The following is a 27,975-nucleotide window of genomic DNA, read 5'->3' as shown; positions in this document are numbered from 1 at the left end:
GTTGTATGTTGTGGGCGGAAACAGGTGATGGGAGGCCGCTCGGTCGTCTCCCCTGCTCCCTCGGTCGAGTGTAGCAGTTGCTGTGGCTTCTGCAAGTTTTGTCCTTTATAATTCGAGCAGAATGGATAACTCGCCAACAGCTCCTCTTTCTCATCGTCTCCGTCCCTCTCTCTCTCTCTCTCTCCTTTTCCCTTGCTGTAGCAGGACACTCACCGAGTGTGATGCGAGAGTAGTGTAATAAAGATGATGCATATTTATAACACCAAATCTTTCCGTCCTCTGCAGCTCTGCTGCTGACTGTGGTGGCTCGTCGCAACTACTCGGCGTTCCCAAATACCATCTGATTCTGGACCTACAAAAAGAAAATATCCTCTACCAGATCGATTTCTTATTGGCTTTGACTGCATCGGGATCGCGATGGGGATGGGATCATGATCTGAAACCCTTCTGCAGCAGGGGAGGTGGAGAAAGGAAGGAGACGCACCATGGAAGCGATTCGGAAGCAGGCTAGTAAGTTGAGGGAGCAAGTGGCCAAGCAACAACAGGTGCGTCTTGCCGTTCTCTTTTCTTCCATCTTTCTCTTTCTTGGCTATTCTTGTCCTTCTTGCTGGTTTGGAGATTGGGTCGAGTACGAGATGTCTAATTTTGATTACTCACTTCCAGATTGGGTCTAAAATGACGAATACCTGAGGATTTTGAGAGCATTCAGGCTTTTCATGTTGGCGATTTTGCTGTCTACTGTGAGATTTGTGGGTTTAGGCAGTGGCATATCGACTATTTATATAATGGGAAGTAAGCTTCTGGATTTGATCTTTTAGGTTTTGCACCTTATCCGCAAATTTTTGAGACCTTAGGTTGATGATCTTGGAGTCTGATACGACATGAAAGAGGCCCTTTTGTGAATTTTTTAGCTTTATCAGAATTGTTTAGCAGTCAAAAGCTCATCATTGCCTGCTTATTTGAGGTCAATCTATAATGCTGCTCAATTTCGGCAAAATAAGATCTCCAAACTCTGAAAATGTGGCTGTCCCAAGTCATGGAAAATTGATTATATATGTAGTATTCTAATTCGATGATGCATGCAGGGATGCTGTTAGACATGGCTAAAATTTGATACTGTATGTTAATAGATTGAGGTGTCGCATCTCATCAAATGGCATGACATTGTTGCAGATACTTTTTAATTTTTTGATATCTCGTCAGGTTTCAGATTATGAGTTTCTAGTCCCATTGCTTATCAATATATACAGACACATTTAATGACAAAAGCTTTAGGAGATAAACGAGAATGGCAGTCAGAGGTGGGAAGAACGGGGTTTTGAGATGCTTGAAGAGAAGAAGGTGGGGAACCTTCTTGATTTAAGGATCTAAGAGTCTGCAGTAGCAGGTGAGCTGGCCAGGCATAGAAGAAAATATAAACGCAATTCTCAACAACCTAACTATATTTTTACATAACTATTCAAATTAGACAGTTCAGAAGATTGAACCTCTTGCTTTGACTGTTCTTCAGTATTGTTGTCGTTTAAAAGTATTGATATTGCAATGTAAGTAGCAAACCATACAATTCTCTTGTTCCATGGAATGAATTGATCTCGATAAACTCCCAAGTATGAAACATGAATTTGGGTTTGCCGTTCTCTCCTCTAAAGGGATGTGACTTATGAAATGGCATGTGAAAACTATCCTTTGCTTCGGGAACTAACAATTGTGATACTGGAAGATCTACTAAAAAGTTTTAGATAAAATTTTATGAATACGTGCCTCATGAAATTATGGAATATAATATCTCTCATATAGTCTGGTGACAAGTTAAATCACGATCACATTCCTTTTGCTGCTCTGTTAGTAAATCTCTCCAGCTTAATTGTAATATTTAGTTTCTAATAAATGCTAATTTCTCGTTGAGCTTGATTCAACACAAATCACAAGATTAATATATTACGGATTTTGTCACAAAGCAAAACTTGTTCTGTAACTTCTTAATAATTTAAACTATTGTCTTTTCTAAATATTATTATTATTATTATTATTTGTTTTGAGACACTAACAGAAGTTTTATCATGTTATGCAGGCAGTCTTTAAGCAAATTAGTGTTCGTTTTAGTCATGATTCTTCTCTTGTTGATGAAGCTGAACTTCAATGTCAGCAAAAACTTCAGATGCTATATGCTTCTACAAAAGCAGCGAAGGTAAAGAAAGAAATTTGGCTAGGACTTCCAGTTTTCTTATTTTCTTTCCAGATATAGGAGATGAAATGCTATTTGAGCTGAAATTTTCATAATTGTTTTTTTATTTTTAAAAATATCCCTTTTATATAGCATCTTCAACGGGACATTGTACGTGGTGTCGAGGCATTCATTGCTATTAGTTCTAAGCAGATGGAAATAGGTAATATATTGTTACATATTCAGATTAAGGTGCCACTGAAAATTTTATATTGTCTAAACTTGATATTTAATATTTACAGTAAACAAGCTAGCTGAAGATTGTTGCAAATATGGAACCAAGTATCAAGATTTTGGCTTTCCTTTAGCGTCTGGTGCTCTAAACTTTGGTACTTCTCACAGTATGATGGAGAAAGAAAGGGCTAATCTTCTCACAATACTTGGAGATCAGGTTTAGTCATTTGACTCTACTTGTTAAATGATTATGGAACTTGAAGTAAGAAGTTCTTTGATTTGACTACAAGTTTTCACTTTTTGACTTAATCATACAGTAGCTTAAAACCAAGGGAGTCTCATTATATATTTTTTTTTCTTTCAAGAACTGTCTCAATATCAACATCACCAATATCAGTCCCAAGCTTAGAATGAAAAGAAATGGAGGGTTAGGTCAGGCTATTGATAGTCAGCATGAAACTATGTTAAATCTCATGTGAATGTGTCCCATTCATTTTCATTATAAGGCTGTGTCATCACTCAAATGTATCTTAACAACTAAACCCGAAGTTCTAAGAGTGGGGCTAGGAGGTTGCTCACAACAATCTATCACCTTTGTGCCCAGATGTGGTGCAAGATAGATGAGTACTCTTGCGTTGTATCAGATCAACAAAGATTATGAGTGTGACAAAAAAGATTCTTAGATATTCTCAAGTTAGAGGTGTAGATTCAAGGGGTGAGTTAGTGGTTGTGTAAGGAATTTCATAAGTTAATCACCACAAAAGGGCATGTTTTAAATACTAACAAAATTTTAAAAATAAGAGGAATTTTAAAATAAGCACACTAGCTAAAAAGCAGCAAAAGTTAGTCAAATTGGTTAACTACAAGGCCTATGATAGTCTTTATGATAAGGTAGATACTAAGTATAGGAAAAGAATACTTTTTACTTTGCTAAAGTTAGGGAAAGGAAGAGTAGAGATCAAGGTTACATTATACGAAGATCAACTGGTGCTTGTCAATAATATGAAAATTAAGGAAAGATGGAGAGATTTGTTATAAATTATTAAATTAACATCCTAGTGCTGAAGTAGCTTTAGAGATAGACAATGGTTTGAAGTTCGAAAATCAAAGATATTTTCATAAAATTAAAACAAATGAGATACATGAAGTTAAAAGAGAATGAAATTGGATAAGTGTGTAAAAAACTTGATGGTGTCTTTTGAGGTTTGGAAGAATTTAGGAGATAAGGATATGACTAATTTATTTAACAAAATTTTGAGGATAAAAAAATAACTGACGAATGAAGGAATAATTTCAGCATTAATTTGTAAAAATAAGGGAGATATATTCGAAGTTACCTCCAATTATTAAGGAATTAAACTAATGAGTCATGTTATGGAACTTAGGGAAAGGGTGGGTGATTGAAGGATAAGTATCACCTTAGATCATTGTGTATCAACTTGTATATTTGGTTCTTAAGGACTCCTTTTCTTTCTCCACAGGTCTATGAACCAATACGAGCAATGATAATAGGAGCCCCTCTAGAAGATGCCCGTTTCTTGACTTACCGTTATGACCGGATTAGACAAGATGTGGAAGCACAGGTAAATAGTATGATTATGTATTTGTCCATGGAGGTGAAAAAAATGTAACTAATGAATGAGTATATGCTGATTAGACAGCAGAAGTTCTTAGACGTCAATTGAAGTCCAAGGAAGTTGTTGAAACCACAGATGTTTCACCCAAACTTCAACATGCAGAATCAAAGTTACAAGAACTGCGGACTACTCTATCAGCATTGGGCAGAGAAGCAACTGCTGCTATGATGGCTGTTGAGGATCAACAACAACAGAATACTTTTAATCACCTGCTTGCAATGGTACTGCCCATTCCTTTGTGGTCATAATTTTTCAACTTGTGCTCTTATGCTTTTTCCTATTCGTCATTTTTTATTTTCCTCCATATATTTAATTTCCATATGGTATGTTTGCATATGAGATTTAAGATACTGGACCTGTCCAAATTCTTGATACTTGTGGAAGGCCACCTGAGAGAGAGAGAAGGCAAAACTGAACACTTTGATGGAATATCTATTTAAACTTGTGGAAGAATTTATATTTTGAATTCAAATGAAAATTTTTACCTATTGCATAGGTTCTAAACAGATACGTATACTGGGCTTTTTGTATAGCAGATAACCTCTCTATGAAGTTAATTGTTGCACACATATTTTATGAACCTATAGTGTATTATGGGGCCATTGTTGGAAAACTTACTGTTCTTCCATGTGGGAAGCCACAAACCGGGTGTGATCTCTATTGATCATTGGTCATCAGATGTGGGGTTACAGTTTGCACAAGATCAATCAAATTGGATGTCAGATGATACAACAAAGCCATAAAGTCCCATTGAGATTTGTAAAATGTCATATGTATAGTTAAGTTAATAGTATTTAGTTCTTTATTTACATTCTTTATTAAAATCTTTTTAGGTCTTCTTCTACCTCTCCTCAAACCACTAATAGTAATTATTTCATTTTTTCTGACTACCACATCCTTCGAATCTGTAGGTCTCTTGAGTACATGTTCCTTCTAACTTAAATGTTAATCTCTTATTTTATCCTTATAACTATACCTAATTGTCCACGAATGAAAAGATTTTTTTTCCTATCTTTCCTAATAACTCTACATATCCGCTTCAACATTCTCATACTAGCAACACAAACATTTATATATGTTGCTTTCAGAATTGTCCAACACAAACTTTTTATATTGGTTGTCAGATTATATCTTTCAGAAAGACTCAAATAAAGCTAAAACAGGCTGATTGATATGCGTTGAAACTCCTTAGTAATCTATTTCTAGACTCAGTTTGACCAAAATCAGTCAAGTCAGGTGGTTCAACCATAAAATATGGAGTTAGTCAAGGAACTTTCACATTAGATATTCCTCCTGCTTCCTTTCCCTAATCTCCTATGTGCTACCCTAATATGGGGCATACAACACTCAATGCCAGGATCAGCATTGCCAACATAAAAGCAGTCCTTGGATCTAAGCTTGTGAAGCTTTCTCAGATTAAGGGATCCTTTACTAGCATCATCATTGATTAACATATAAAATGATGCAATATCTTGATCCATGTATTTAAAGAACTAGAACATGAATGCTGCAATTATATCTGAAACAGAACCATATAGGAAACTTTCCTGTATCCTTTTATGCCTAGAGTTGTTAGGTTCTCTTAAAGACAGTTTTGATGAGGGCTTCATTTTCTGAATCGGAACTTTCATATGAATCATTTTGTAGCTATGTTAGCCTGGGAATGCTATTTGTAGATCATTGATGGCCTATGACAATAACAGATAACTACATATACATAACCCTAGTACCAAATACCTGTTACTGTTTGGTTCCTATATGGCTTGTTTTTGCATATTTAGTCTTTATCGCAATTTGATTGAAAATGGTTTCTCATCACCCAGGAAGCAGAACTTCCCAGTAAACATGGGCCATCGTGCTTTAATCATGTATAGCCTTGTTTATTTCTGCTGGTATCTTGAACCAGTGTTAACTGCATAGCAGTTAACCTTCTATCTGAACGTATCTGACCCACATATCTTATAAACACCATAGTGTAGATAGCTTGAGTTAACATAGAATTCAAAACTTTAATTATGTCTTTCATATATTTTAAGCAAAAAAGATTCCACTTAAAGCACAAAATGCAGATGTCATAAATCTGCATGTGCCTGAACATAGAGGTAAATATTTTGAACATCACCAAGTTATTGATATACCAAGTTTATCAGTAGGTCATTAATGGTACTTTGTTCTCATCAGTTCCCATCAGTGTGCATGCTGGTAGGAACTTTTATCATTACAAGTAACTTAATGATTGATAACCTCATGTATAAATATAGCGCACCCTCATAATATAGAAACACCCTAGTAAAGAGAACTTTTGAGTTAACATAGTATTCAAAGCTTTAGATTTACATCCTTATATATGTTTTCAAAGAAATTTCTACTTAAAGCACATAATGCAACTATCATATTCATCCTTGTGTCCTAAAAAAGAGGTAAAGATTTTGCAACATTACCATATTATTGGTGTACCAAGTGTAATTAGAGGATCATCACCAAGTTTTACCTCTAGCATGACAGTCACATGTACATACATCTGTGCATGTGATGTAGGTATAGCCAGTGCACATACGCATATTGGACGTGTGTAGAATGGAGTGTCTAGTTTTACCTTTAGATTTACATCCTTATATATGTTTTCAAAGAAATTTCTACTTAAAGCACATAATGCAACTATCATATTCATCCTTGTGTCCTTACAAAGAAGTAAATATTTTGCGACATTACCAAATTATTTGTATACCAAGTGTAATTAGAGGATCATCACCAAGTTTTACCTCTAGTATGATAATCACATGTACATACATCTGTGCATGTGATGTACGTATAGCCAGTGCACATATGCATATTGGATGTGTGTAGAATGGAGTGTCTAGAGCCAATTATATGGCTTCTTCTCTGCAGCTGACCTCTAGTTCTTGTTCTCATCAGCATGTGTATTTATATTTATGTTTACACATGATGGCCGGTAGATATACGTGTATGCATATGATTTTATCAAAATGAAAGTTTATGCATGTGATACAGGTACATATATGATATATATACATATACATATACATATATACATATACATATACATATATTGATATACATATATATATATATACATTTATATTTATATTTATATTTATATTTATATTTATATTTATATTTATATTTATATTCTACCTGAAATTGACATTCTTATTGCTGATGATGTTCAGGTTGATGCTGAGAGGGCTTACTATCAGAGTGTTGCCAACATTCTAGATAAACTCCATGATGAGGTACCCAGCTAGAGTAGAGGAACTTTGTGACAGCATCTCGTGATTTCATATTCTATTTCTAGATTCCCAATACAATTTATACATTGTAATAATCATAAAAGTTGTTTTATGCTAATCAGCATGTATGACTGTTTACATGTTATTGCAGATGGTCCAAATGAAGGATAATCATGGGTCCGTGAGACAGGCTGCAACAATTGAGACCATACAAAATGACGATTCCAAGACAAGTCAATTGCATCATGTGTCTGTGACACAGGCTGCAACAACTGAGATTATGCAATCTCAAACAGGAAATGAAGATTCCAATATGAGTCCATCTCATCAAGAGTCTGTGACACAGGCTGCAACAACAGAGACTGTTCAACGTCAAACAGGAAATGAAGATTCCAAGAGAAGTCAATCTCATCATGTGTCAGTGACACAGACTGCAACAACTGAGACCATGCAATCTCAAACAGGAAATGAATATGTCAAGACAAGTCGATATCATCATGAGTCTGTGACACAGACTGCAACAACTGAGATGCAATCTCAAAAAGATGACAATGATTCCAAAGCAAGTCGATCTGGCGATTTCCAAGTAAATGGTCAGAATCCAATGTATTTTGTTGCACAAGTAAGAATTCCACTTAAAATTTGAATTTTCCTTTTTTTTAAATAGATTTGTCCATAGCTTGCAAAACCTTGCATGATGTAGAGGATAATTCATTTTCCTTTGGCAATGTCCTTGCACTTTTTCTTTATAGCATTTTTTATCTTCAAAATATAATTTCTGTTGAATGCAACTTTTTGCAGCATGACCATATAGAGAAATGCGGCAAGGACCATTTGTACTGAATATAAGTATCCAGTTATCTTGTGTTGGTACTTGGCAGTTTTTTCAAGAAGTTGTTAATAATGCTGTGATGCTTTAAATTTATAGTTGACATGGCATAATTCTATATATGGTGGATTTATTTCTAATGAATCTGTGTTACTTGTTTGTGAGGATAAATTCTGGATAATGATATTAGTTTGATTGATGAATTTCATTTTGGCATTCGTCTTATTCTCTGTAATTTACGTAGGTTGTCCACTCATTTGATGCGCAAGCTGATGGAGAGCTAAGTCTATCAGTTGGTGATTATGTTGTAGTTCGCCAGGTACATCTTCAAGAGATGGACAAATTTATCTGTCTCATGCACTTTGATTTGGCCTTTCCGTATGTCAATACTCTATTATTTGCATCGCTCTACTATTATCATATGTTTTGATCATGCTGAACTGCATAAATCTATGTGAATTTTATTGGGTATTTAGATACATTCTCGTGCAATCTGAAAAAACTTTGGGGGTGAAATACATCTTCCGAATATTTTTTACTGTAGGTTGTAGCTTGGACCTTTTTTTTCCCCTTGAAAGAAGACTCAGTTTGAAAACCTTTCTGGTTCCTGTGTGCTCCACAACTGAAAAGGAAGGGCCAAGTATGTTGTGCACATTTGCAGAGTTAATGTAGTTGCCCTCATAAAACATGCATCTGCAAACTCCATGGGACGATAGCATATCTCATAATACCATCACTTTGCAATCATGTATCATGAAACCTGAGATTGATTCCTTGTTAGGAAAACCTACCTGTTAAAGCACTTGCATCTGCAGGCCAGCACGCTTTTTCCCTCTGTTTCAAATGAGTGGGAAAACAAAATAATATAGCAAGCTCAGGAAAATACTTCTTTTTTACGAGGACAATAGAAGCTGCAGCCAAGTTGCTACCCTTAATTACTTCACATTATTCATAAACTTCTCATCGTTAGCTTTCTTATCACTCTTGGAAGTGCTGTAGGTATTTGCTGATATTCTGTCTGCTAGATTTTTCATTTTTTTCATCCATTAAAGAGTTGTTTCCACATTGAAGTCTCATCCTGCCCAAGTGCTAGGTCGGCTTTGAATTTTATATCAAACAGATAGAAGGTGAAGTGGGATTCCAAACATAATATGGTTCATCCATTTCTGAATGACCACCAAACATAATCTAGAGCATCGCGGGCTCTAAGCAGATACCCTTTACCATTTCTGGCAAAGGTTCAAATAATCCCACAAACACCAGAGTACAAAAGGGTATTGTGAACAATAAATTGGGACATATCGGAAACACATGCGGAACAACGGAATGCATGTGCCTACACGAAACATTGCGATACAAACATGAAGTTTACATAACAGATTCAGGTATTCAAATACATGTAGGACAAGAGTATACAGAAATTTAAAGCAGTAATGTAAAGCTGAAGTGAGGTAAGGATTTTAGCTAAATCAATTTCCAAATAGATGAAATAAGAATAGGCGAAATCGATCAAAGCTCGATTTCTAGCAGAATTCGAGAGGCACATTGAACAAATGATTCAAACTGTCAATTGTGCTTCAATGTACTCAAGAAAGCTATTGTGGAAAGATATTTCAATCTATTTTTCAGATAAAACAAGTCTCGTATGAATCGAAGTTTCTAACAAAAAGTTACAGTTGATTTAGTAACCGAAGGTCAGAAAACAAAATCATTGTTTTGCAGAATCCATAGGGTCGGATTCAATAGATAACTGAGCAAACATTTGGACTCTAAATCTTTCAATCCAGGTATCAAAAGAAAGATCTACGAGTCTAGTTTTTAAAGAATGACTACCAAAGAGAATTTGCAATAGAGAATTAAAGTTGGTCTGACCAGAGTAGTTGATGGATAATAAGATTAAATAACTTGATATAGAAGAAATAGTATTCCTGATTTTATTCACATGGACCTTTTCTGGTCAGATTATAAAAGATAATATGAAGTGGCTGGATATTATAAAAGATAATAACTTCATCCAACCACAATATATCAGAAAATGGTTATTCTAATATTTTCCCTTGTGATCCTCTAGCAGAAACCTTTGTTAAATTTTATAGGCACGCCCACATAGTCTGCGGAAGTTGTATGCCTCAAACATAAATGTAAGTAAAGGATTACATAGAAGATAAAAACTTGATGATACCTTCTCAAGGCTTCTATGCTTGTCTAGGAGTTGTATGCAATTAGTTTTTTTTTTTTGTTCTTTTTTCATTGTAAAACATGCACTGCAAATCTTGTATTAATAAATACAGTTTCTTTTCAACTTAGGGAATTGGTTGCATTTAGAAAACTCGATCAACAGACCTGAAAATCTATGTATAGGTTTAATCATTTCAACAGAAGTTTTGATTGTTGCAAGGCTTCGCAGGTAGCACCTAATGGATGGTCTGAAGGTGAATGCAAGGAAAAAGCTGGGTGGTTTCCATCCGCTTATGTGGAGCGACGAGACAAAGCTCCAGCAAGCAAGGTGATAAAGACCCACTAGCCGACATGATCGCTGTATGCAAATCAATATTCTTGTAAAGATGCATGTTGTCCGGTTACAAAATATCCTTGTTCTTTTGAGCCTGCTATTAGTTTCTCTAAAAGGTTGGAATTGTTCTGTGAAAAAACAGGATGTCTTGCGAGTGTAGTTTGCATACATGTTTGTGCTTAAAACAACAGCATGATGTATACATGTAATAACTTTTCGTGCCTTTTTATTTTTTTGTTGGAGATGGATGTAGCAAATTGCTTGAGCTTTTTCGTTGCAGGATCATCTTTTCTTCAGACCAATTATTTTTGTGATGGTGGTGATGTAGTGTTCAGTGTCTGAGGAATGCCAGTGAACAACAAAAGAGGTTTCATGTAGGAGCATATCTTGGTCATATTATGATTAACTTTTTCTTAGTCTTCTAATTAAAAGGGGTTTAACCTCCTTTTAGCCTTGTCATTTTGAATCTGCTCATGAAATGTATCTGCAAGCTAACATTATATATATATAATATATTTATATTTAGAAATAAGACTATATTTTGATTCTTCCTAAATCCTACATCCATGGAAATCTCGTACAGATCGATGGAAGCCTCGTACATTTAGGTAGGGTTTGGCGTAGTGTCAATGAAATATGAAATGATCAACTTCAACCCCACCAGCTTCCTAGCGATTCTCCAAAAGGCTGTGGTGGGACCGGAAAGCCAAAATTAAAGTCTCAGCTCCCGAGTCGTCCACTAAAATGGTCACATACTTCTCCAGCTTGATGTCACCTGAAAGCGAACGCGCAGCCACCTCCAAGTCACTACTCGTCCCGAATCTCTCGGCTCTTCCATGTATCTAAATAGACATATATACATTCAAACCAACACAACACCTCGATCAGATTGAGGAAATCGTTGGTAAGAGGAATATCATCTGTATTAATTGGAAGAATCCTCCGATTTATGTGTCTGATTTTGCAGAGAAATCAGTGAGATCATTCCTTACCACCATCTCCTCCTCTGTGGTCATGGCTCAGAACCGCTCCGGGGAATCGCCTCCACCACCGCGGCGGACGTGTTGCTTCGGATGTTACGGCGCTCGAGAATCCACCAGGAAGGGAAAGAGCAACGAGGTCGACGGTGCAGCAAGTCTCGATGAAGCAAGGTGGGGGAGCAACCAGGGAATTCTTACCGATTTCAGTACCTTTTCCGTGGAAGAACAGCGGCGACGCCTGAAGCGGGCACTGGAGGAGGAGGAGAGGGCGAGCAAGGAGGCCGAGAAGGTGGTCCGGTGGGTAAAACAAGCATCAGCCAGGATAGATACATCTACTGTCAACGACTGAGATCAGAATCATCATCAGCTAAACCAGCAGCAGGTAAGAGCGGCTGTTACTCTCTGATGTAAGCTAGGAATTAAGTTCAGACCAAAACTTCTCTGCCTTCCGTTCAGAGATCAAGAAATCTGGACAACCAAAGAGCCAAAGGGTTCAAGTCATCTGCAGGCCAGAGTACAAGCAATTAGTCCTCAACCTAGTTTTGACGGTTTCAATTCCTATATTTTTCATAATCGGAATCCAATTAGATAAGCGTCAAGATTTCGTTGATATATATATATATATGAATTGTCGATTCGATCCAAATCAACTTAAATATAGTATTACTTATCAGGTGTTGTAGGTTTAGAGCGTGATAAAACATCCGAGTGAATATAGTATTATGCATTATAAGGAGAAAAGGTTATTCATCAAAATGCAAAATGAATGCTAACGAGAATCTAAGATAGGTAAGATTATAGTACTCAGGAAATCTATATCAGAAGCGAAAGGAATTTGAATTATTAATATATTTAAATATTTTGAGTCAATGATTGTATGTCTGTCTATGGATAAATAATCTTATGAGGTTGAACCTTTATTTTTTTATATGAATTCATCGTGTTAGCTCAATGAATCAGTTATCTTTGGAACAAATTTACGGTCCTATGTTGGTCAGATGAGTCATTGATCACTCTTTTATATATATATATTATATATATATATAAGATTTTAATTTCTATCTCGTATTCCTAAGTACAAAACTACCGTCGTATTTTGCCAAGGAAACTTTTCTAGCATCAAAACTTCGACCTGATTGATCCCCAGACTGTAATCAACATTCTGTGAGCTAATCCTGAGCCTCGCTCTGAGCTCCTTCCTCCGCTGCCGGCCTTCGCGTCGGCTGCACGTAGATCGCCCTCGTCCTCAAGTACAGCGCCAAGCTCGACGCGAGACCGACCATTGTAATGCACGCCCACCACAAGAACGTCTTGGCGTAGCATTTCCGCCCCATGCAAAGCACCATTCCGTCACCGAGTACCAGTGGGACCATAGACTTGCCATTGGCATCATATATCAAGGCGGCAAGCAGGCCGTAGAGGAGAGATCCCAAGGGGATGTTGGTGATGAGGATGTTGTGGTTGACGCCCAGACTGTTGGGCCCGAAGAGCTCCGAAGTAATGCACACGGCAGCGGCGAAGATGAAACCGGAGCTGAGCGCGATGAGAGCTGTGCCGGCCAGCAAAGCATGCGTGTCGCCCACCTCTGCCAGCAGAAAGAACGCAAGCGGCATCGGCACCACAGCTACCGCCAGCCACCCCGTCCTTGCGAAGTTGATCTTCCTGCCATTGAGCTCCAAGATTAATCAGAATTATATGCCGCGAGAACGAAGGCTGAAGCACGTACGTACCCGCGAAGGAAGTCGGGGGCGGCGGAGACCAGGCGACCGAAGAATGAACAAGATGAGTAGACCGTGACGAGCATCGTGGTCTGCGATTGCCTTCCCATCGACTGCGCGATCTGACCCAGGTTATTGCTGTAGACCAACCCTACCGTGGCGGCGCAGAAGTAGGACACGTAGTACAACCAGAAATCGATGCGGGATACAAGCCTCGTAGCGGTGTGCTCATCACCGAGCGCCGCCAGCCGGTCACAGCACCAACACCACCACCACCAACAAGACCGTCGCCCGTCTTCTCCATGCGAGCAGTCGTCGTTACCATCGTTGACGTTGAAGGCGTCACCATTGTTGACGCTGACGTCTATGTCGTCCTCGCTTCTTTGAACGAGTTGCTTTTGGAGTTCGAGGTCTTCGACACCGATGAAACTGAAAAGAGAGCTAGAGAATATGGTTCGGCGAGCCCAATCACGAGCACAAATCACGCCGGGGACGCAGAGCGGGAGTAGCAGGAGCAGAACGGCACCGACAAGGAGCAGGCGGGCAGTAGACGACACGGAGGAGATGGAGTTGAGGAAGAGGAGATAGAAGCCGGTGATGAAGGCAAGGATGTTGAGGAGAAGGAAGATGTATGAGTCATGACGAGCGGAGTCCGCAGGAGCCAAAAGGAGCAGATGGGTGGGAGGTTGGCGGACGATAGGGAGGAGGGCGATGGTGGAGACGAGAAGGGGAAGAGTGGCGTTGAGCAAGAGGTAGACAGAGCAAGAGCCACCGACGGCATTGACAACGAGGGTGTAGAGGGAAGCGCTGACGCCATTGAAGCTGGTGGTGAGGGAGAGAGCCAGAGAGCGGTTGACAGGGAAATTGCGAACGCACAACACGAAGCAGACCGTGTTGAACCAGCAGATGCTGCATCCTGCAAGCAGGCACAAGAGGAATACCTGATACCACTCAACAATGAAGAGTTAAACTCAGTTTCAGTCAAAGAGAAAAATCATCGAATACTGTAGATAATGAAAAGTCAAATCGATTAATTTTTCATGCAATCTGAAACGATATTGATAATTTTTTTTTTTACTGAATCTGTTCTGAAACCCCTTCATCATCTTCCGCGTGTACATGTCGTACCCACCAGTCTTATTAATGTTTTTCACCCCGACAGCAGTCTACCGGTGACCTGTCCACGTTTAGTCGTAGGAAAGAAGAAAAAGAAGGGCATCAGCCTTGTTTTGGTCGTTGCACGTGAAACACGCCCCAACTGACTTGTATAGTTTATATTGCAGACTGGGTTGGCTGTTACCAGCTTCAGGACATTATTGATCATAATAATATGCTATCATCATGATTCTTCATGAACGAGAAAAACGTGAAGCACCCCGAACTGACTGATGCGTACAAGAGCAGCTGCAAATCCAGCCTGTGATTCATGTGCAAGCACTAACAAGAGTTCACTATTCTAATAAAAGAGCCAACCCTTATGCATCGAAAGTGCTCCTTCAATGCATCTTCGGCTCAAATATACTATTATATAAAAGCACGATCTGATCACTTTTTTAGACTAAATCTGTTCTCATAGGAATCGTGCCATCTGTTCACATGCAGCATTGATTATATGCCTCACGGTGTCCTCTGCGGACAAATTTCAATCCGAGGCTGGGGTTCATCGTCTCGGCCAATCTAAATGTCTCTAAAGCGTAAAATCATGTAATGACTGATAAAAAAAATTAATTATAAAAAATATTAATGAAAAAATAAATTAGGAGGATAATATAATATCACTAAGGACTAAGAGAATTATGTTACATATATTGAATATCACCTACAATCTAATAAACTTAAATCTCTTGGTTGAATTAATGTCAGACCTAATGTATGATAACATTAATTAATTTTAAAATAAATTTAAATTTTATATTATATTATATTATATATACTGAGGACGACCCATAATCTATCATTCGTGAATAGGATATGACAGCACAACCTAAATATGATGTATGTTAACGTGAAACAGAATTATCATAATCTTCATTTGGCATCAAAGATCGTCATTTGATTGAGATAAAACAAATCTCAAACTGAAGTTAACATTTTTGACTCTTTCGTTGGGATCACTAACAATATTGACTTAGAGGCTTATTCATCCAAACGCTGGGAGCCAAATTGGGACTCGAAATATGAATTAGCTCGAAGACACGGTCCAAATTTGTTCGAGAAATCAATAATAATAATAATAATAATAATAATAGCAATAATAATTTGATCAGCAAAAATATTTAAAATGACAGAAAAATAAGAGTCTGACTAGTAGATTGGAAGTCAAACCATCTGCTATTCTTAGTTTCTGGTCGCTGGACGAGAACCCGAGCCTATTGGAGAGCAAAAGAGGGACCACCCTCCAACATTGCCATGTGTCGAGTCCTTAACCCATGTCTCCAACCGGTGACTGCACAACGCACCCCGTCGTCGAGACACAGACACCTGTCTCATCCGACGGTGGACGAGCTACTGGCTTGGCGATGGATCGACCAAGCAAAACGGAACGGTGGGCAAGGCGCCCAACTCCGATACGATCGGAGTCTGCTTTGGGTTCTCAGGAGAACCATCAGCAGGGATAAAAGGGATGCGATGAAAGGAGTTCACCGTACGCTACCTCGCCGATCTCACGAGCCACCCCCGCCAATGTTTAATTAAAAGCAATTTAGTTCGAAGTTTTGAATCGAAAACCAAAAAAAAAAAGTATAAAGGAAGTATAAATTATTCACCAAAAATTAATCGAAAAAAAGAAAGGGAAATGAACTCACCGGGAAGTAGGGGAGGGAGATGCGATTGGTGATGAGGAGCCACTGGGCGCCGTACGCGCCGAAGCCGACGGCGGCAGCGAGGAGGAGGACGAAAGGGAGCGGGAGGTAGAGGAGGGCGAGGCCCGAGGACCAGCCGAGAGCCTTGCCGAGGTCGGAGGCGGTGGCCAGGTAGTTAAGCTGCACCTGCGATATCCCCATGGCCGCCTTCAAATCCGACGAATAAGCCGAAAAGTCGAAGTTGGTTCCCGTGAACGCCTGGATCCACACCGTCGCCATCAATACCATCCACTTCCGCGTCTGCCGCCCCATCATCGCCCCATCCTCCATCGCTGCCGCCGGAATCCGTTTTCGTCCTTCACGAGCGGTGGCGGTCTCCGATCGGTCGGGAATCGACGGGGAATTTGGGCCGTCGAAGGAAGGGAAGCCAAGAAAACTAACCAACCAAGAGATCAATGTAGCCATCATTCCCCGGAGCTCGTTGATTTAAACGGAGGAGCTTCTTCCGGTCTGATGTCATGGTGTTGCAGTCTAACAAACCGGCTTCCCTTCGCCCTTCCACTTACCCTTCCAACCTAAAAATACTGAAGAACTCGAGGAAGAACCAACGTTTCATCCATCGGCTATTATTAACAATACTTTATAGAGCCAACGTATTGTGCATGATCCGATGATACAAGAAGTAAGTGGAATCCAATTTTAGGGTTCAGATATTTAGATGTCTTATCATTCCCAGTGTCAAACCCGAGGCAACGATCGATTGAGTCCCATTTTGTGTGGAATTGAGTCGACCTCTCTCTTGCAACCCCATTGGCTACCACGTCATCCAATGACGGTTGAGGTGTCGATCGATGACGTGTCGGCGAGTAAGGTATCATAACACCGTATCAGGTATGAATGATATTGGTAAGGATTTAAACTCAGGAGATTTCCCTCTCAGATCATCTTATACTTTGAAGAATAATTATGCATCATAAAAATTTATTTTTATTAGAGAATAATTAGATACGTCCTCGTTAGATTAATTTTTTATTCAGTATATGTTTAAAGAATCTTTAAAAAAACTTAGTAAAAATAATAATTATTAATTCTTCACTAATAATAATTAATTTTATCGAGAATAAATTATATATCTCGTTTTGTAACAAAATATCAATCGAAAACGAAAATGATACGAACATATTGGAAGGTAATAACTAAATAAAAGAAGAATTGATTGATAAATTTTATTAAAAAAAATCTTAAAAAATTTAAAATCGACGATCGATGATAGTCTTATTTTAGTTTATTTTTATGACTGTTCAATCTTATAACCACATATTGTGTATAATCATTGCACATACGTAAGATTATTCAAAAACAAATCATCCTAATATCATTTTGGAGGTTTTCTAACTCTACAAAGTGATACAGATTAGATGAGCCTTTAGGGTAATATCTAGAGTTATTACCAAAGTGGCACACGATTAGATGAGCCTTTAGGGTAATATCTAGGACTGTTTTGTTATCTTGTTCCACGGTAATATCGTGCACTTATGAATATTTTTTGTCATAATAAATTATTTTAAATTATTTATTATATAATCATTCAGTGCTTACAAAATATATGTTTGTGGTTTATATTATCTATCAAATATTTATTAAAAAATAATTACTCGTTGAATCTTGAGTTAAATGTTCTCTTTTTTATTCGATAAAATAAATTATGTCCATTACACCCAGCTAATAAATCAATTAAGAGATGCCATCAGGTAAAAGAGCTCAATGAAGGTTTGTTTACGGTAAATAATTTTTATTTACATTTTCTATATATAATTTTAAAACAGTTACGATTTTTATTTTCCAATGAGATAGTCGGGAGAGAGAGAGAGAGAGAGAGAGAGAGATGGCATCGGGCGACATCAAGGGTTTCTACCGGCAAAAGAAGAAACATCAGAAGGGCGGCATCAGCAAATCCGTCTCCGCCTCCGCCTCCGCCTCTGCCTCGAAGAAGAAGAAACCTAGCAAATCAGGCGGTGGCGCCACTTTGGGGGCCACCGATCCTCAGACACCGGCTCTCTTTGCGCATGGCGCGTTTGATCTCACAGGTTGTGTGTTCCCCTTTCCCCTTTCCCCTTTTGTATTTGATTCCCTTTCCGGTTTCCGCGCTCCTTCCTTGCATCTCATACCATGTGCTATCTCTTGGGTCCGACTTCAGATGACTATGGCGAGGACGAGGAGAGGCTGAGGCAGTTCGACATGGACATGAGGTACGGCCCCTGCATTGGTCTGACGCGTCTCCAACGCTGGGAGCGAGCCTCTTCCATGGGCCTCCACCCCCCAGCCGACCTCCGCAACCTCCTTACTCGTGCGTCCGGGCCCAAGTCCCCCGATCTGGAGTGCCTCTGGGAGGGGCGTGTCTAAGGAAGTAGGAGGATGGGGAATTATTTCCGGTGAGATTTGATTTCCATGGTTTCTCGAAAAACAGACAACAATTTCGTCCCTTTCAAGCTTCTTGTTTGTTAATAGTTCCATGATGACTGACAACTTGCTACACAAGTAAACGAAGTAGAGGTTTATTAATGCTTGTTGCAAGTTTATTTACTCATTGCCATAGAAACCCTTTAGTTGCCTGATAATGCAAACCAGGCAAGTATTAATGTTATTTAGAAAGCCAATCATTACTGTTAAAAGGTCATGACACTGTCTTATGTGGAATTAAATTCACCTATAGCATCCTCGACCTCATTACTACAATTGTTTACTATGCATTCTGTAGTAAGAGCAACTCAATAGTATGCAAGAAATTGCAATCACTTGATATGCTTTTTAAGTGCCACAAAGCGTAATCTTTTTGTTGACACTTTATTTTTAAGCTAGCAGACAAGGTGATGTAGTTTGCTTCTTAACATTTATTATAAGTTGGAAGCATTTGGACTGCAAATACTAGGCCAAAAGCAGCTCCTCTGGGTATTTCATTTGTTACGATTGAGAAGTACATAAGCAGGATAACATTCTTCTTAAAAGTGCATCTTCTTAACGAGAAATGAAATGTGGTTTTCCATCGTTTGAGTTTCTGCTTGCTCCTCCCTGTTGGCCGTGGTAGTTGGTGTTTCAGCAGAGCTATGTTGAAAATTACCTTGAGTTGTTGGAACATCGACGTTAATCCTTAGTCATGTTGAACATGTCAGTTAAGGGTATTCTTGCAGATATTTTCCTCGTAATCATGATGATTGATGGTGTCATATAAAGTTGATGAACTTTAGTAGCTTCACCAATGGTTTAATTAGTCATTATGCCTTTTGAGCTACCATAATTAAAAAACACAAGAGCCCCTATTTTTTTATCCTTCCTGTTTTCATTGAAAAATTATATGATGATTGATTAGATTACTTTTATTTGCAAAACACCTTTTCTAGGACAAAAGTACGACTTGATTGCTTGACTACATCTATTAGCATGTGATTTTCCTTGCAAGTTATTCTTAAATTTTGAGGAAATTATTGATGTTTATTGTTTCTAGCATTAGGTTGTATTTTGTTGATGAGAGTTTAATTGGGATTGATTTTGAACTTAAGTTGTTAAATCTCAAGTATTGGACCAATTGCTTATTGGAGTAATAACACTAGACAGAAATTCTGTTAGATAGCGAAGTTATAAGTTCAAAGAAGAAATTGTACCCAAACAAATAAATAATATCTTTGCCCCTTGTGTAGGTGCTGTTTGAACCCTTGCCTTAAAGATACAAGGAGTTGCTCTCCAAGAAATCCATATGCTTGGTATGCTACCAAATTGTGCCAATGTTTCCAGATGTATCTCCCAAGGATATGCGAAGGAACTTGCACTGCAATCATTATGATTGTTAGAGGTCTGATGGATAAGCCACAACGCTATTGCAAAACAACGAATAGGGGAAGTACAACACTAGTGCAAGAAAATAGAAAATATGGAATGAAGTAAGAAAATTACGTTTCAAGTACAAGAAACATGTAAATTGTTAAAAACAAGAAATTTCAGTTATGTTTAGAACATTTAAATAGTTAAAGAAGTATAAATATAAGGTACTAAGATGGAAGTCCATACTCCAAGGTTCATGCATGATCTAACTTGTGTTGAGTTGATTTGTTGAACATGTTCCTTGACTCTATAAGGTACTAAGATGGAAGTCCATGCATGATTTCTTCAATGCACTCAGATGAGAGGGAACTCTCCAAGGTAAAAAAAGAAACTAGTATCTTTTAATGTGATATTCAAGGACTACAATAGACTGCATGCATCACATAGACTTTAGAGTAGAGATTGAGAAAGAGAATCTTTTGAGTTCTCCTTCCTCTCTTACCTGAAATATCCATGAGGTGCCTTATGAAGTTAAATTTTAGCATAAATATCTTCCATGAAAATTGAGTTAACTAAATTATGACCTACACTTCTTTGACTTATACTTTAACTATCACAAAATTTATCGAATTCTGGATTGCATTGTTGCATGTTAATGGCTGTGTACTTTCTTCTTTATTTTTTATGGGAGCTTTAGGAATTGACCATATCCTATAGCGACAAACATATATGAATAGTTTAACATAGGAGAGAATCTATTGGATACATATGGCATTGTATCTCCGGAATAATACTACTCATGTCTCTCAAAGATAAGTACTTAAACCTTTACATAAGAGCATAAATCATGAAAAAATAGCTTGGAGTAAAAATCTATATATATGTAAATGCACCTGTCTCATGGCTAACCTAGTGGCTTATTATTATGACAATAAACGTTCTAAGAGATCGTCTTATGGGTTACATATTATCTTTTTCGATGGCTTGTGGATCGTAGTTTTGTTTAAACGTATGGTAATTTAGTTAGCTCACCACTTCTATAGTCACATTTTAAGAGATCATCCTTATATAGGTCTGTCTTGGCTAGCTAAATGCGACCACTTATAGCTAGTGAGCGAAGTTGTCATATGTCCTTGGAAACATCTTCACTAGGTTTGTGAGGATCTTTTATCGCATTTTGCCAAAAGTGGTGATGAGTGAGTTATGTGAAGATCCTCAAATGGGAAAGTGACATGTAGGAGCCATGTGAGTGCATATGAAATTTAAATAGGCGCTACTTTTTTAATTTGGATTTGATGTTTCTCGTGCATTGGTACAAAACAAGTAGTGTGTACCGGTCCAGGTGTGAACCAGTACATGGATCACCCTCGTCTTAAGCGTTCTGATTCAAACCTTAAAAAAAAAATAAAAAATATACTTTATGGTTGGCATTCGTGAGCCCTTCCCGTTTCGCCTCCTGTAGTTGCCCATCGTCATGACGCCCACTGTCGATCAATTGTCATCCTTTTCTCTTCTTCACTTCTTCGTCTTGCCTCCTCCCTCCTCTTTTTCCTGCATTGCCTCCTCTCCTTCCTCTTCCTCCGTTGTCTCCTCTTCTACCATTCTCTTCCTCCTACTTCCTCCTACTTCCTTCTCTTCCTTTATCGCTTCCTCTCTTTCTTCCTCTTCCTCCATTCTCCTCTTCCTTCACCACCTCTCTTTTTCCTTTCTATTCCTCCCACTTTCTTCTCTTCCTTCATCGCCTCCTCTTCTTCCTTTCTCTTCCCCTTCCCTTCTCTTCCTTTCTCCTTTTCTTTTACCATCTCTTCCTCTTCTCTTTCTTCTTCCTATTCGAAAACACCAATATCGATCGATACGTACTAGTCCGACCCTACTTCTAGTTCCACACATACCATACATGCATAACTAGAATAGGATGTTATCACACCCTTTTATTTATGCTATCAATAATAACATAGTGGGGAAAGTGGGCCAATTTGAAGCATTTCAACTTGCTAAACATAATGATATTTGACACCTGTATATAGGTTATTAACACATACTCTCAAATCATACATGTATTTTCTATTCAAACTCATGTACATAAAAATATGTTCACAGGTGGTCATCTATATCTACTTTGGCATGAGCCTATATCTGCTTAGCTCCTTCATATGAATTGATTCACATTATCCTTTTCTGCAAAATAGGGTCTACAATGAGTGATAATTCAGTAAGTATAAACTTTCAATTCAACATATTAAGATGAGCATGCATTGTGCCATATATGCAATCTTTTAAAATCAAATGCCTAAAACATTCCATTGTGAACTCATCTTCTTATGACCTCTTTAGCAATGTATAACCCCATAACATGATAGATGCATAATAAAAAGGTAAAACTTTTATTCAAAATAAATTGTAATACATATATGCAGAGTAGGTCATACTATATGCAATAGGTGATCATAGTATATCCAAGAACTTTCACATCATATTTATGTGGACTCTCATACCGCACGTCGTGCATACAAATGCATAAAATATTTCATGGTAAATAAATCTTCTTATGTCCATTTTGGCAACATACCAGCCTATAACATGATGGATGGATAACGAGATATAACTCTTATTCAAGGTAAATCATAATGTACGTGAGGTTCGTTACGCAAAACAGTGGTTTTTAGTGCCTATTGCTTCATAAGATTTCAGTATATTCTTGATCAATAGGATTATCTTCAATAAAGGTTTTTAGTGCTCATCTCTCTTTTTCCTGAGTACAAGCTTAAGGTCAATATTCTCACAAGAAGGATGATTGGAAGAATAAGATATTTCTGGGCTTCTAGATTTAGAAAAAGGAAAGTTTAATAAACTCTGTTTTTTTGGGATTTAATCGAAGTGTCATTAGCAATTTTGTTAATGTCAGATTTAACCACGTGAAACTGGTAAGCATGAAAGTCAAAGAGATATCCAACGAAGACAGTATCAATGGTCTAAGATCCCATCCTTTTCTCTTAGGTTCAAGGATATTGAACTTGACTAAGGACTCATCTCGGTTACCTTTTGGGGCTTAGAGTTCAATTATTTAGCGTATGGTTGGTTTTTCTTTCTCGTGCTTAAGTTGGGCATGATGCTTCATTTTGTAGTGCCTTCTTGACTTTAAGCTGGTTAACCTTTACCCATCAACAAAATATGGTGATAGTTGAGCTATGTGATGGAGTAATCTGAATTAAGTTAGTCACTGCCTGTATGCTGCTTGATGTAGTCTGTATAAGAGATCTTTGGAACTACTAAACATTCCTGGTTTGTCCTGATTGGTGTTTGGGTTTTACTGGATGGGTTATTTCCTTCTCTTGAGCAGTTGCAATTTCTTGAGTTTTGTTTTATTTGTGGACAGGTGTTGCAGTTGGTGCTGACGGTCATAAATAGGATCCCAATGTTTTGTTTTTCTTTCAACTCTCTCCTCAAGTCTCAAAGCCTTTTATCAGTTCTTGTGTCATAAATGATATTGTATCAAGCATAAATGTTGCATTATATATATACCTGTTGAGTTGATGTACATAAGAATTGTGTCGACGTGTGAATATTAAGATTTATATGGGTTTGTTAGTCATTGTGCATGTCATGTTGGTGGATTTTGCAGTCAACCACGTCAAAGTAATGGATGTTCTTGAAGATTGGTCAGACATTTCGTTGCTTCTGCACCTAATGCTCTGCGGTGGAAAGCAAGCCTTGAAGTTAATTCTCACAGAAGATCTGAAATTTCTTTTCCCCAACAATGTAAGTAAGTCTCAATCAGAACCTGAAATAGAATAAGATATGGATGATGCCTAAATGTTATCAATGTATGAACTCAAGCACATGATGCCAGTTGCTTATGTGCTGGAGTTCTTCAGATGCATGGACAAAACTCTCGTTGGTTTTTGTTATTCGTAGATCCGTGATCAAAAGTTGATTTAACATTTGAACTTATTCCCAGACCTGTCTGATTTATATCATCAAAACCCATCTGATTCATTGAAGGCAACAACGTGACAGTCTTTGTTCGGTGGTGACACACCATGTGAAGTCAATAGTGCACGATGATGGTAGCGACTAATAGATTGTTTTGGGTACATGCGATTGACAATTTTGAGCAATGATAGAGCCTGCTTTTTTGTAATGTCGACACTAAGAACCTTTTTGTAATGTCGACACTGATAAGTACTCATCATAACTTTCATGTTATAGAGGATATTATCAATAGATATATGATGATAATTAATATTTGTTTTCCATTCTGGAGTCAATAGTACTTACGCCGTAGAGTCATAGATTAGTGACACTAGTCACAGTTCTGGAACACTATTCCTCAACAAGGCAATTACGTGGGCACATCTTGTTAATGTCAATAACTTTTGCTGCATTGATGTATCAAATCACATGGTTTACTAGTATAATCTACCTAATAGCAGTTTGAAGATTGAGTCCCACAAAACCTACAATTTCGACACTCAAAATATTAAGGATCTTGATGAGTGATTAATTAAGGATTTTAAGAGTTTGACACCTAATCCAACATCTCAGCTGTTCTTTATGGGTGAGAGAATATTATAATCAATGGAAGCAACTTTGACTTTGCCAGACAATTAGTCCTCGATGGAATCCAAAAAGATAAATCAATAGAAATTTCTATTGATTTATGACTTAGATATACTTTATTTTTATCTAACTTTAACTTATATATTAAGACAGTAGGAGAAAAAGAAAGTATTCTAAAATATAATTTTTCATTTATTTATTTGATATACTAACATAGTACATAGGTACTGATAGGCATTTATTATATTATAATTAGCATACGATCAACACAAGATAATGATCCTTAATTTGAATTTTTTATATTATAATTAATTATGTAGACTAGGAGGAGGTGGGAAGAGAGAGAGAGAGAGAGAGAGAGAGAGAGAAAATTAAATTAGCTTTAAAGGATATGAGAACTTAGATCCAAAATTAAATCGAGGTTGTCAGTGGAAAAGTCCATCCACTCTTAATTAAAGAAACTTACAATTCATAGCCACTATTTATTATTCACAACTACTCACTGTTGTTGTCATCTTTGCCAACTTGTTGTTGCTCGCTCGATATTATTGTTCGAGGAGGACAAGAAAGAAAGGCTAAGAAAGAAAAGGATAGAGAAGAAGATACTATTTTCATTCTTTATAAAGAAATAATTTGACACATGTAGATAGAAACAAGAATCAAAATTGATCTTCGATCCAAATTACTGGATGACAATTCCAGTGATGGTGGGATTCAAAGTGCTCCATTTCGACTTGGTATGGTTCCTCACAGTTTTTAGCGGTTAAGTAAATAGAGCCACAAATTCTTCAATCTTTTTTTTTTTTTTTGGTTCTCTCTTAATTTTTAAGATTTCTCAAGAAAAGTCCAATCATTTGTGGGCTTTTTTAGTATAATTATCTCCCTCTTTTTTGCTATCTTTTTATCAATATTTTTGAAGATAAAAAAAACTTCAAATTTTTAACTTTTCTCACTAAGCATCTCTTTTTTGTTTTATTTTCATAGTGTATCACTTATTTTCTAAAGGATGAGATTGTTCTTAGTCTTTATCCCGTTAGTCATCTTCGTCTCATATTCGTCTCGTCACATTCTCACCTTATACTTTTTCCTACCATCGTCACACCTTATGCTACCGTGCCATCAGGATGGTAGCGATGGTGGCTTATAGTATACATGACTTTACGAAATAATAATTTTTTTGATAAAATTAATTTAAACTATTAAATATAATTAATTAGGTAGAAAGACTCATCCAAATTTACTATTCATAGCTCCTATATATTATTCACAGTCACTTGCTATTCATAATCTTTTAAAAAATAACAAGAATAGTATTTTACTATTTACAACCTTAGTATTATCAAATTTATCTCTTTTTTTTTCTTTCTCAAAATCTCTTATTTTATCACATTCCTTATCGATGTCATCATCGTTGATGACACTTGATGTCGACACCATCGTTACCGACATCATCGATCATCACACCCTCAACATTGTTGAAGAAAAAAGAAGAAGAGGACGAGAAGGAAAAGAAAAAAGAGGGAAGAGAAAAATAATATTTACATCTATTTATAAAGAAATAATTTATAAATATAAAAAATTTAAATAAATTTTATAAAATAAAAAATATTTTAAAATAAAATAATCTACTAATAAAAAAAAGGTGGGAGAATTTAATGCTCATAGAAGGTGGGCGCTTATGGCCTAACATATTCAAACTTGTGATATATGCAGATAAGAAGACGAATCAAAATTGATCTTCTTGATATAATTCAAAGTACGGGGTAATAATTACTCATTAAATTTTAGTGTTGGTTAGATTTTCTATATCTACTCATTAAATTTTAGTGTTGGTTGGTTAGATTTTCCATATCTACTCATTAAATTGTAGCATCGTTCCTTACTATTTTTAGTGGAGAAGTAAATAGAGCAACAGATTACTCAATCCAAATCCAATCTTTTTTTTTGGGAACTCTCTTAATTTTTATCAAGAAAAGTCTAATCATTTGGGGGCTTTTTAATATAATTATATCCTTCTATTTCACTATCTTTTTATCAATAATTTTAAAAATAGATTAAAAAAAAACTTAAATTTTACCTTTTCTCACAAAACATATCCTTTTTATTTTATTCTCGTAATGGACAATTTATTTTTTAAATGATGAGATTGTTCTTGGTCTCAATCCTATTAGTCATCGCCTTCATCATGTCGAGAGCATCTCTATCTTATCGTATTATCATGGCCACCCTCATCTCTCGCCTTTTCCCGTCGCACTCCAACCTCACGCTCCTCTTCATCTTTGTCTCTATACCACCATTAATAATCACATCGTACCTTACGCTATCATATCATCGTTGTGATAGTGGTAATGGTCGATAATAAGCTTTAATATGTAGTCGACTTCCATAATGAAAATAATAATTTTTTTGATAAAATTAATTAAAACCATTAAATATTGATGACCCACTTTAAAAAAAAGCACATGGAGAAAGAGTGGCCTATAACAAATGGACCTAAAAGAAACACGGAGAGTTCATTGATAATTTAGACTCATGGGGAAAGCATTCAAACGTCAAAGACGAGTAGTATGGAGGATTAGTTGGATGAGATGTGAGGAGAGAACACATGAATCAATGGAATCAATTTTATTGAATGAAAGACCATGCTGCGACGAAGTTTATCTATCTATGATGCGATAGATCCGAAAAGATAACAATTTATATTTTCCATCTTAAAAGCTTAGAATTTCTATTAATTTATGATTTCGATCTACACGCAATTACAGAACTAACTCAATTAGGGCATAGAACGACATTAAGGATCCAAGTCGATCTCAATGTTGTCCGCTCTGACTTGTGAGTTGGGGTACGATTGCCAACTATTTTTTTGGTGGAAAATGTAAATAAACCCTCTAATAATTTCACATGCTTTCTTTGTCATCAATTTTATGGGAGATCCAATCTTTTTACATACTCTCTCTCTCTCTCTCTCTCTCTCTCTCTCTTAATTATCTTAACTATCACTCTTTCTCTCTCTTCATGTTTTTTTCAATAATTTTAGGGATAGGAAAAAAAGAAATATAAACATAATTCATGTTTACCTTATTGTGTGTATATAATATATATATATATATATATATATATATATATATTCATATTTTGAGTATTTTTCAATCAATATATCTCATTTTACTCTTTTATGAATAGTATTATTATTTAAAATATATTTAAACTGTCTCTTAAAATTTTTTATTGCTTATAATGTTTTTAGCATATTATAGTGTTTTTGCCATTGCAAGCGCTGTAAAGTCTATTTGAAAACAGTTTAAATATATTAAATGGAAACAAGATACATTAGAAACTATTTATATATCATTCTGATTCAAATAGATATTTATAATAATTTCTGAATAACATCACCCAAATAAAAATAAAAATTTGACTTGTTATAATATTTTGGTTACCACAATAAAAACACTATAATAAATACATAA

At 36.8% G+C, this 27,975-nt stretch overlaps 3 protein-coding genes across 8 annotated transcripts; 2 read left to right on the top strand and 1 right to left on the bottom strand.

Annotated features, from left to right (window-relative positions):
* The first annotated feature begins 61 nt into the window (after positions 1–61).
* On the top strand, positions 62–10,850 carry LOC135614193 (SH3 domain-containing protein 1-like). Of its 3 annotated transcripts, XM_065111278.1 has the most exons (11): positions 62–545; positions 664–792; positions 2,072–2,188; positions 2,318–2,387; positions 2,467–2,615; positions 3,880–3,981; positions 4,056–4,256; positions 7,227–7,289; positions 7,438–7,908; positions 8,360–8,434; positions 10,523–10,850. In XM_065111278.1, the coding sequence occupies exons 3-11, from the start codon at positions 2,159–2,161 to the stop codon at positions 10,637–10,639; spliced, it is 1,278 nt and encodes a 425-aa protein (XP_064967350.1). In that variant the 5' UTR covers positions 62–545; positions 664–792; positions 2,072–2,158; the 3' UTR covers positions 10,640–10,850. The 3 variants fall into 3 exon arrangements, with proteins under 3 accessions (XP_064967350.1, XP_064967348.1, XP_064967351.1); XM_065111276.1 differs by lacking the exon at positions 664–792; XM_065111279.1 differs by lacking the exons at positions 62–545; positions 664–792 and adding an exon at positions 821–1,387.
* A 761-nt stretch (positions 10,851–11,611) lies between these two features.
* On the bottom strand, positions 11,612–16,748 carry LOC135614192 (protein NUCLEAR FUSION DEFECTIVE 4-like). 2 transcript variants are annotated; one of them, XM_065111275.1, is made up of 4 exons: positions 16,130–16,748; positions 13,338–14,266; positions 12,740–13,269; positions 11,612–12,109 (listed from the first exon to the last, which is right to left on the bottom strand). In XM_065111275.1, the coding sequence occupies exons 1-3, from the start codon at positions 16,592–16,594 to the stop codon at positions 12,777–12,779; spliced, it is 1,887 nt and encodes a 628-aa protein (XP_064967347.1). In that variant the 5' UTR covers positions 16,595–16,748; the 3' UTR covers positions 11,612–12,109; positions 12,740–12,776. The 2 variants fall into 2 exon arrangements, with proteins under 2 accessions (XP_064967347.1, XP_064967346.1); XM_065111274.1 differs by lacking the exon at positions 11,612–12,109 and having other exon boundaries at positions 12,598–13,269.
* Positions 16,749–17,969: 1,221 nt separating this feature from the next.
* Positions 17,970–23,899, top strand: LOC135614191 (uncharacterized). 3 transcript variants are annotated; one of them, XR_010487450.1, is made up of 4 exons: positions 17,970–18,213; positions 18,324–18,558; positions 19,822–19,884; positions 23,319–23,534. XR_010487450.1 is itself a non-coding variant. In XM_065111273.1 (3 exons), the coding sequence occupies exons 1-2, from the start codon at positions 18,012–18,014 to the stop codon at positions 18,527–18,529; spliced, it is 408 nt and encodes a 135-aa protein (XP_064967345.1). In that variant the 5' UTR covers positions 17,970–18,011; the 3' UTR covers positions 18,530–18,558; positions 23,565–23,899. The 3 variants fall into 3 exon arrangements, 2 of the variants coding, with proteins under 2 accessions (XP_064967345.1, XP_064967344.1); XM_065111273.1 differs by lacking the exons at positions 19,822–19,884; positions 23,319–23,534 and adding an exon at positions 23,565–23,899; XM_065111272.1 differs by lacking the exon at positions 19,822–19,884.
* Positions 23,900–27,975: the final 4,076 nt, after the last annotated feature.

Source organism: Musa acuminata, chromosome BXJ2-6 (assembly GCF_036884655.1).
Source record: "Musa acuminata AAA Group cultivar baxijiao chromosome BXJ2-6, Cavendish_Baxijiao_AAA, whole genome shotgun sequence".
Classification (NCBI taxonomy): Eukaryota; Viridiplantae; Streptophyta; class Magnoliopsida; order Zingiberales; family Musaceae; genus Musa; species Musa acuminata.
This window is presented reverse-complemented; position numbering and strand designations above follow the sequence as displayed.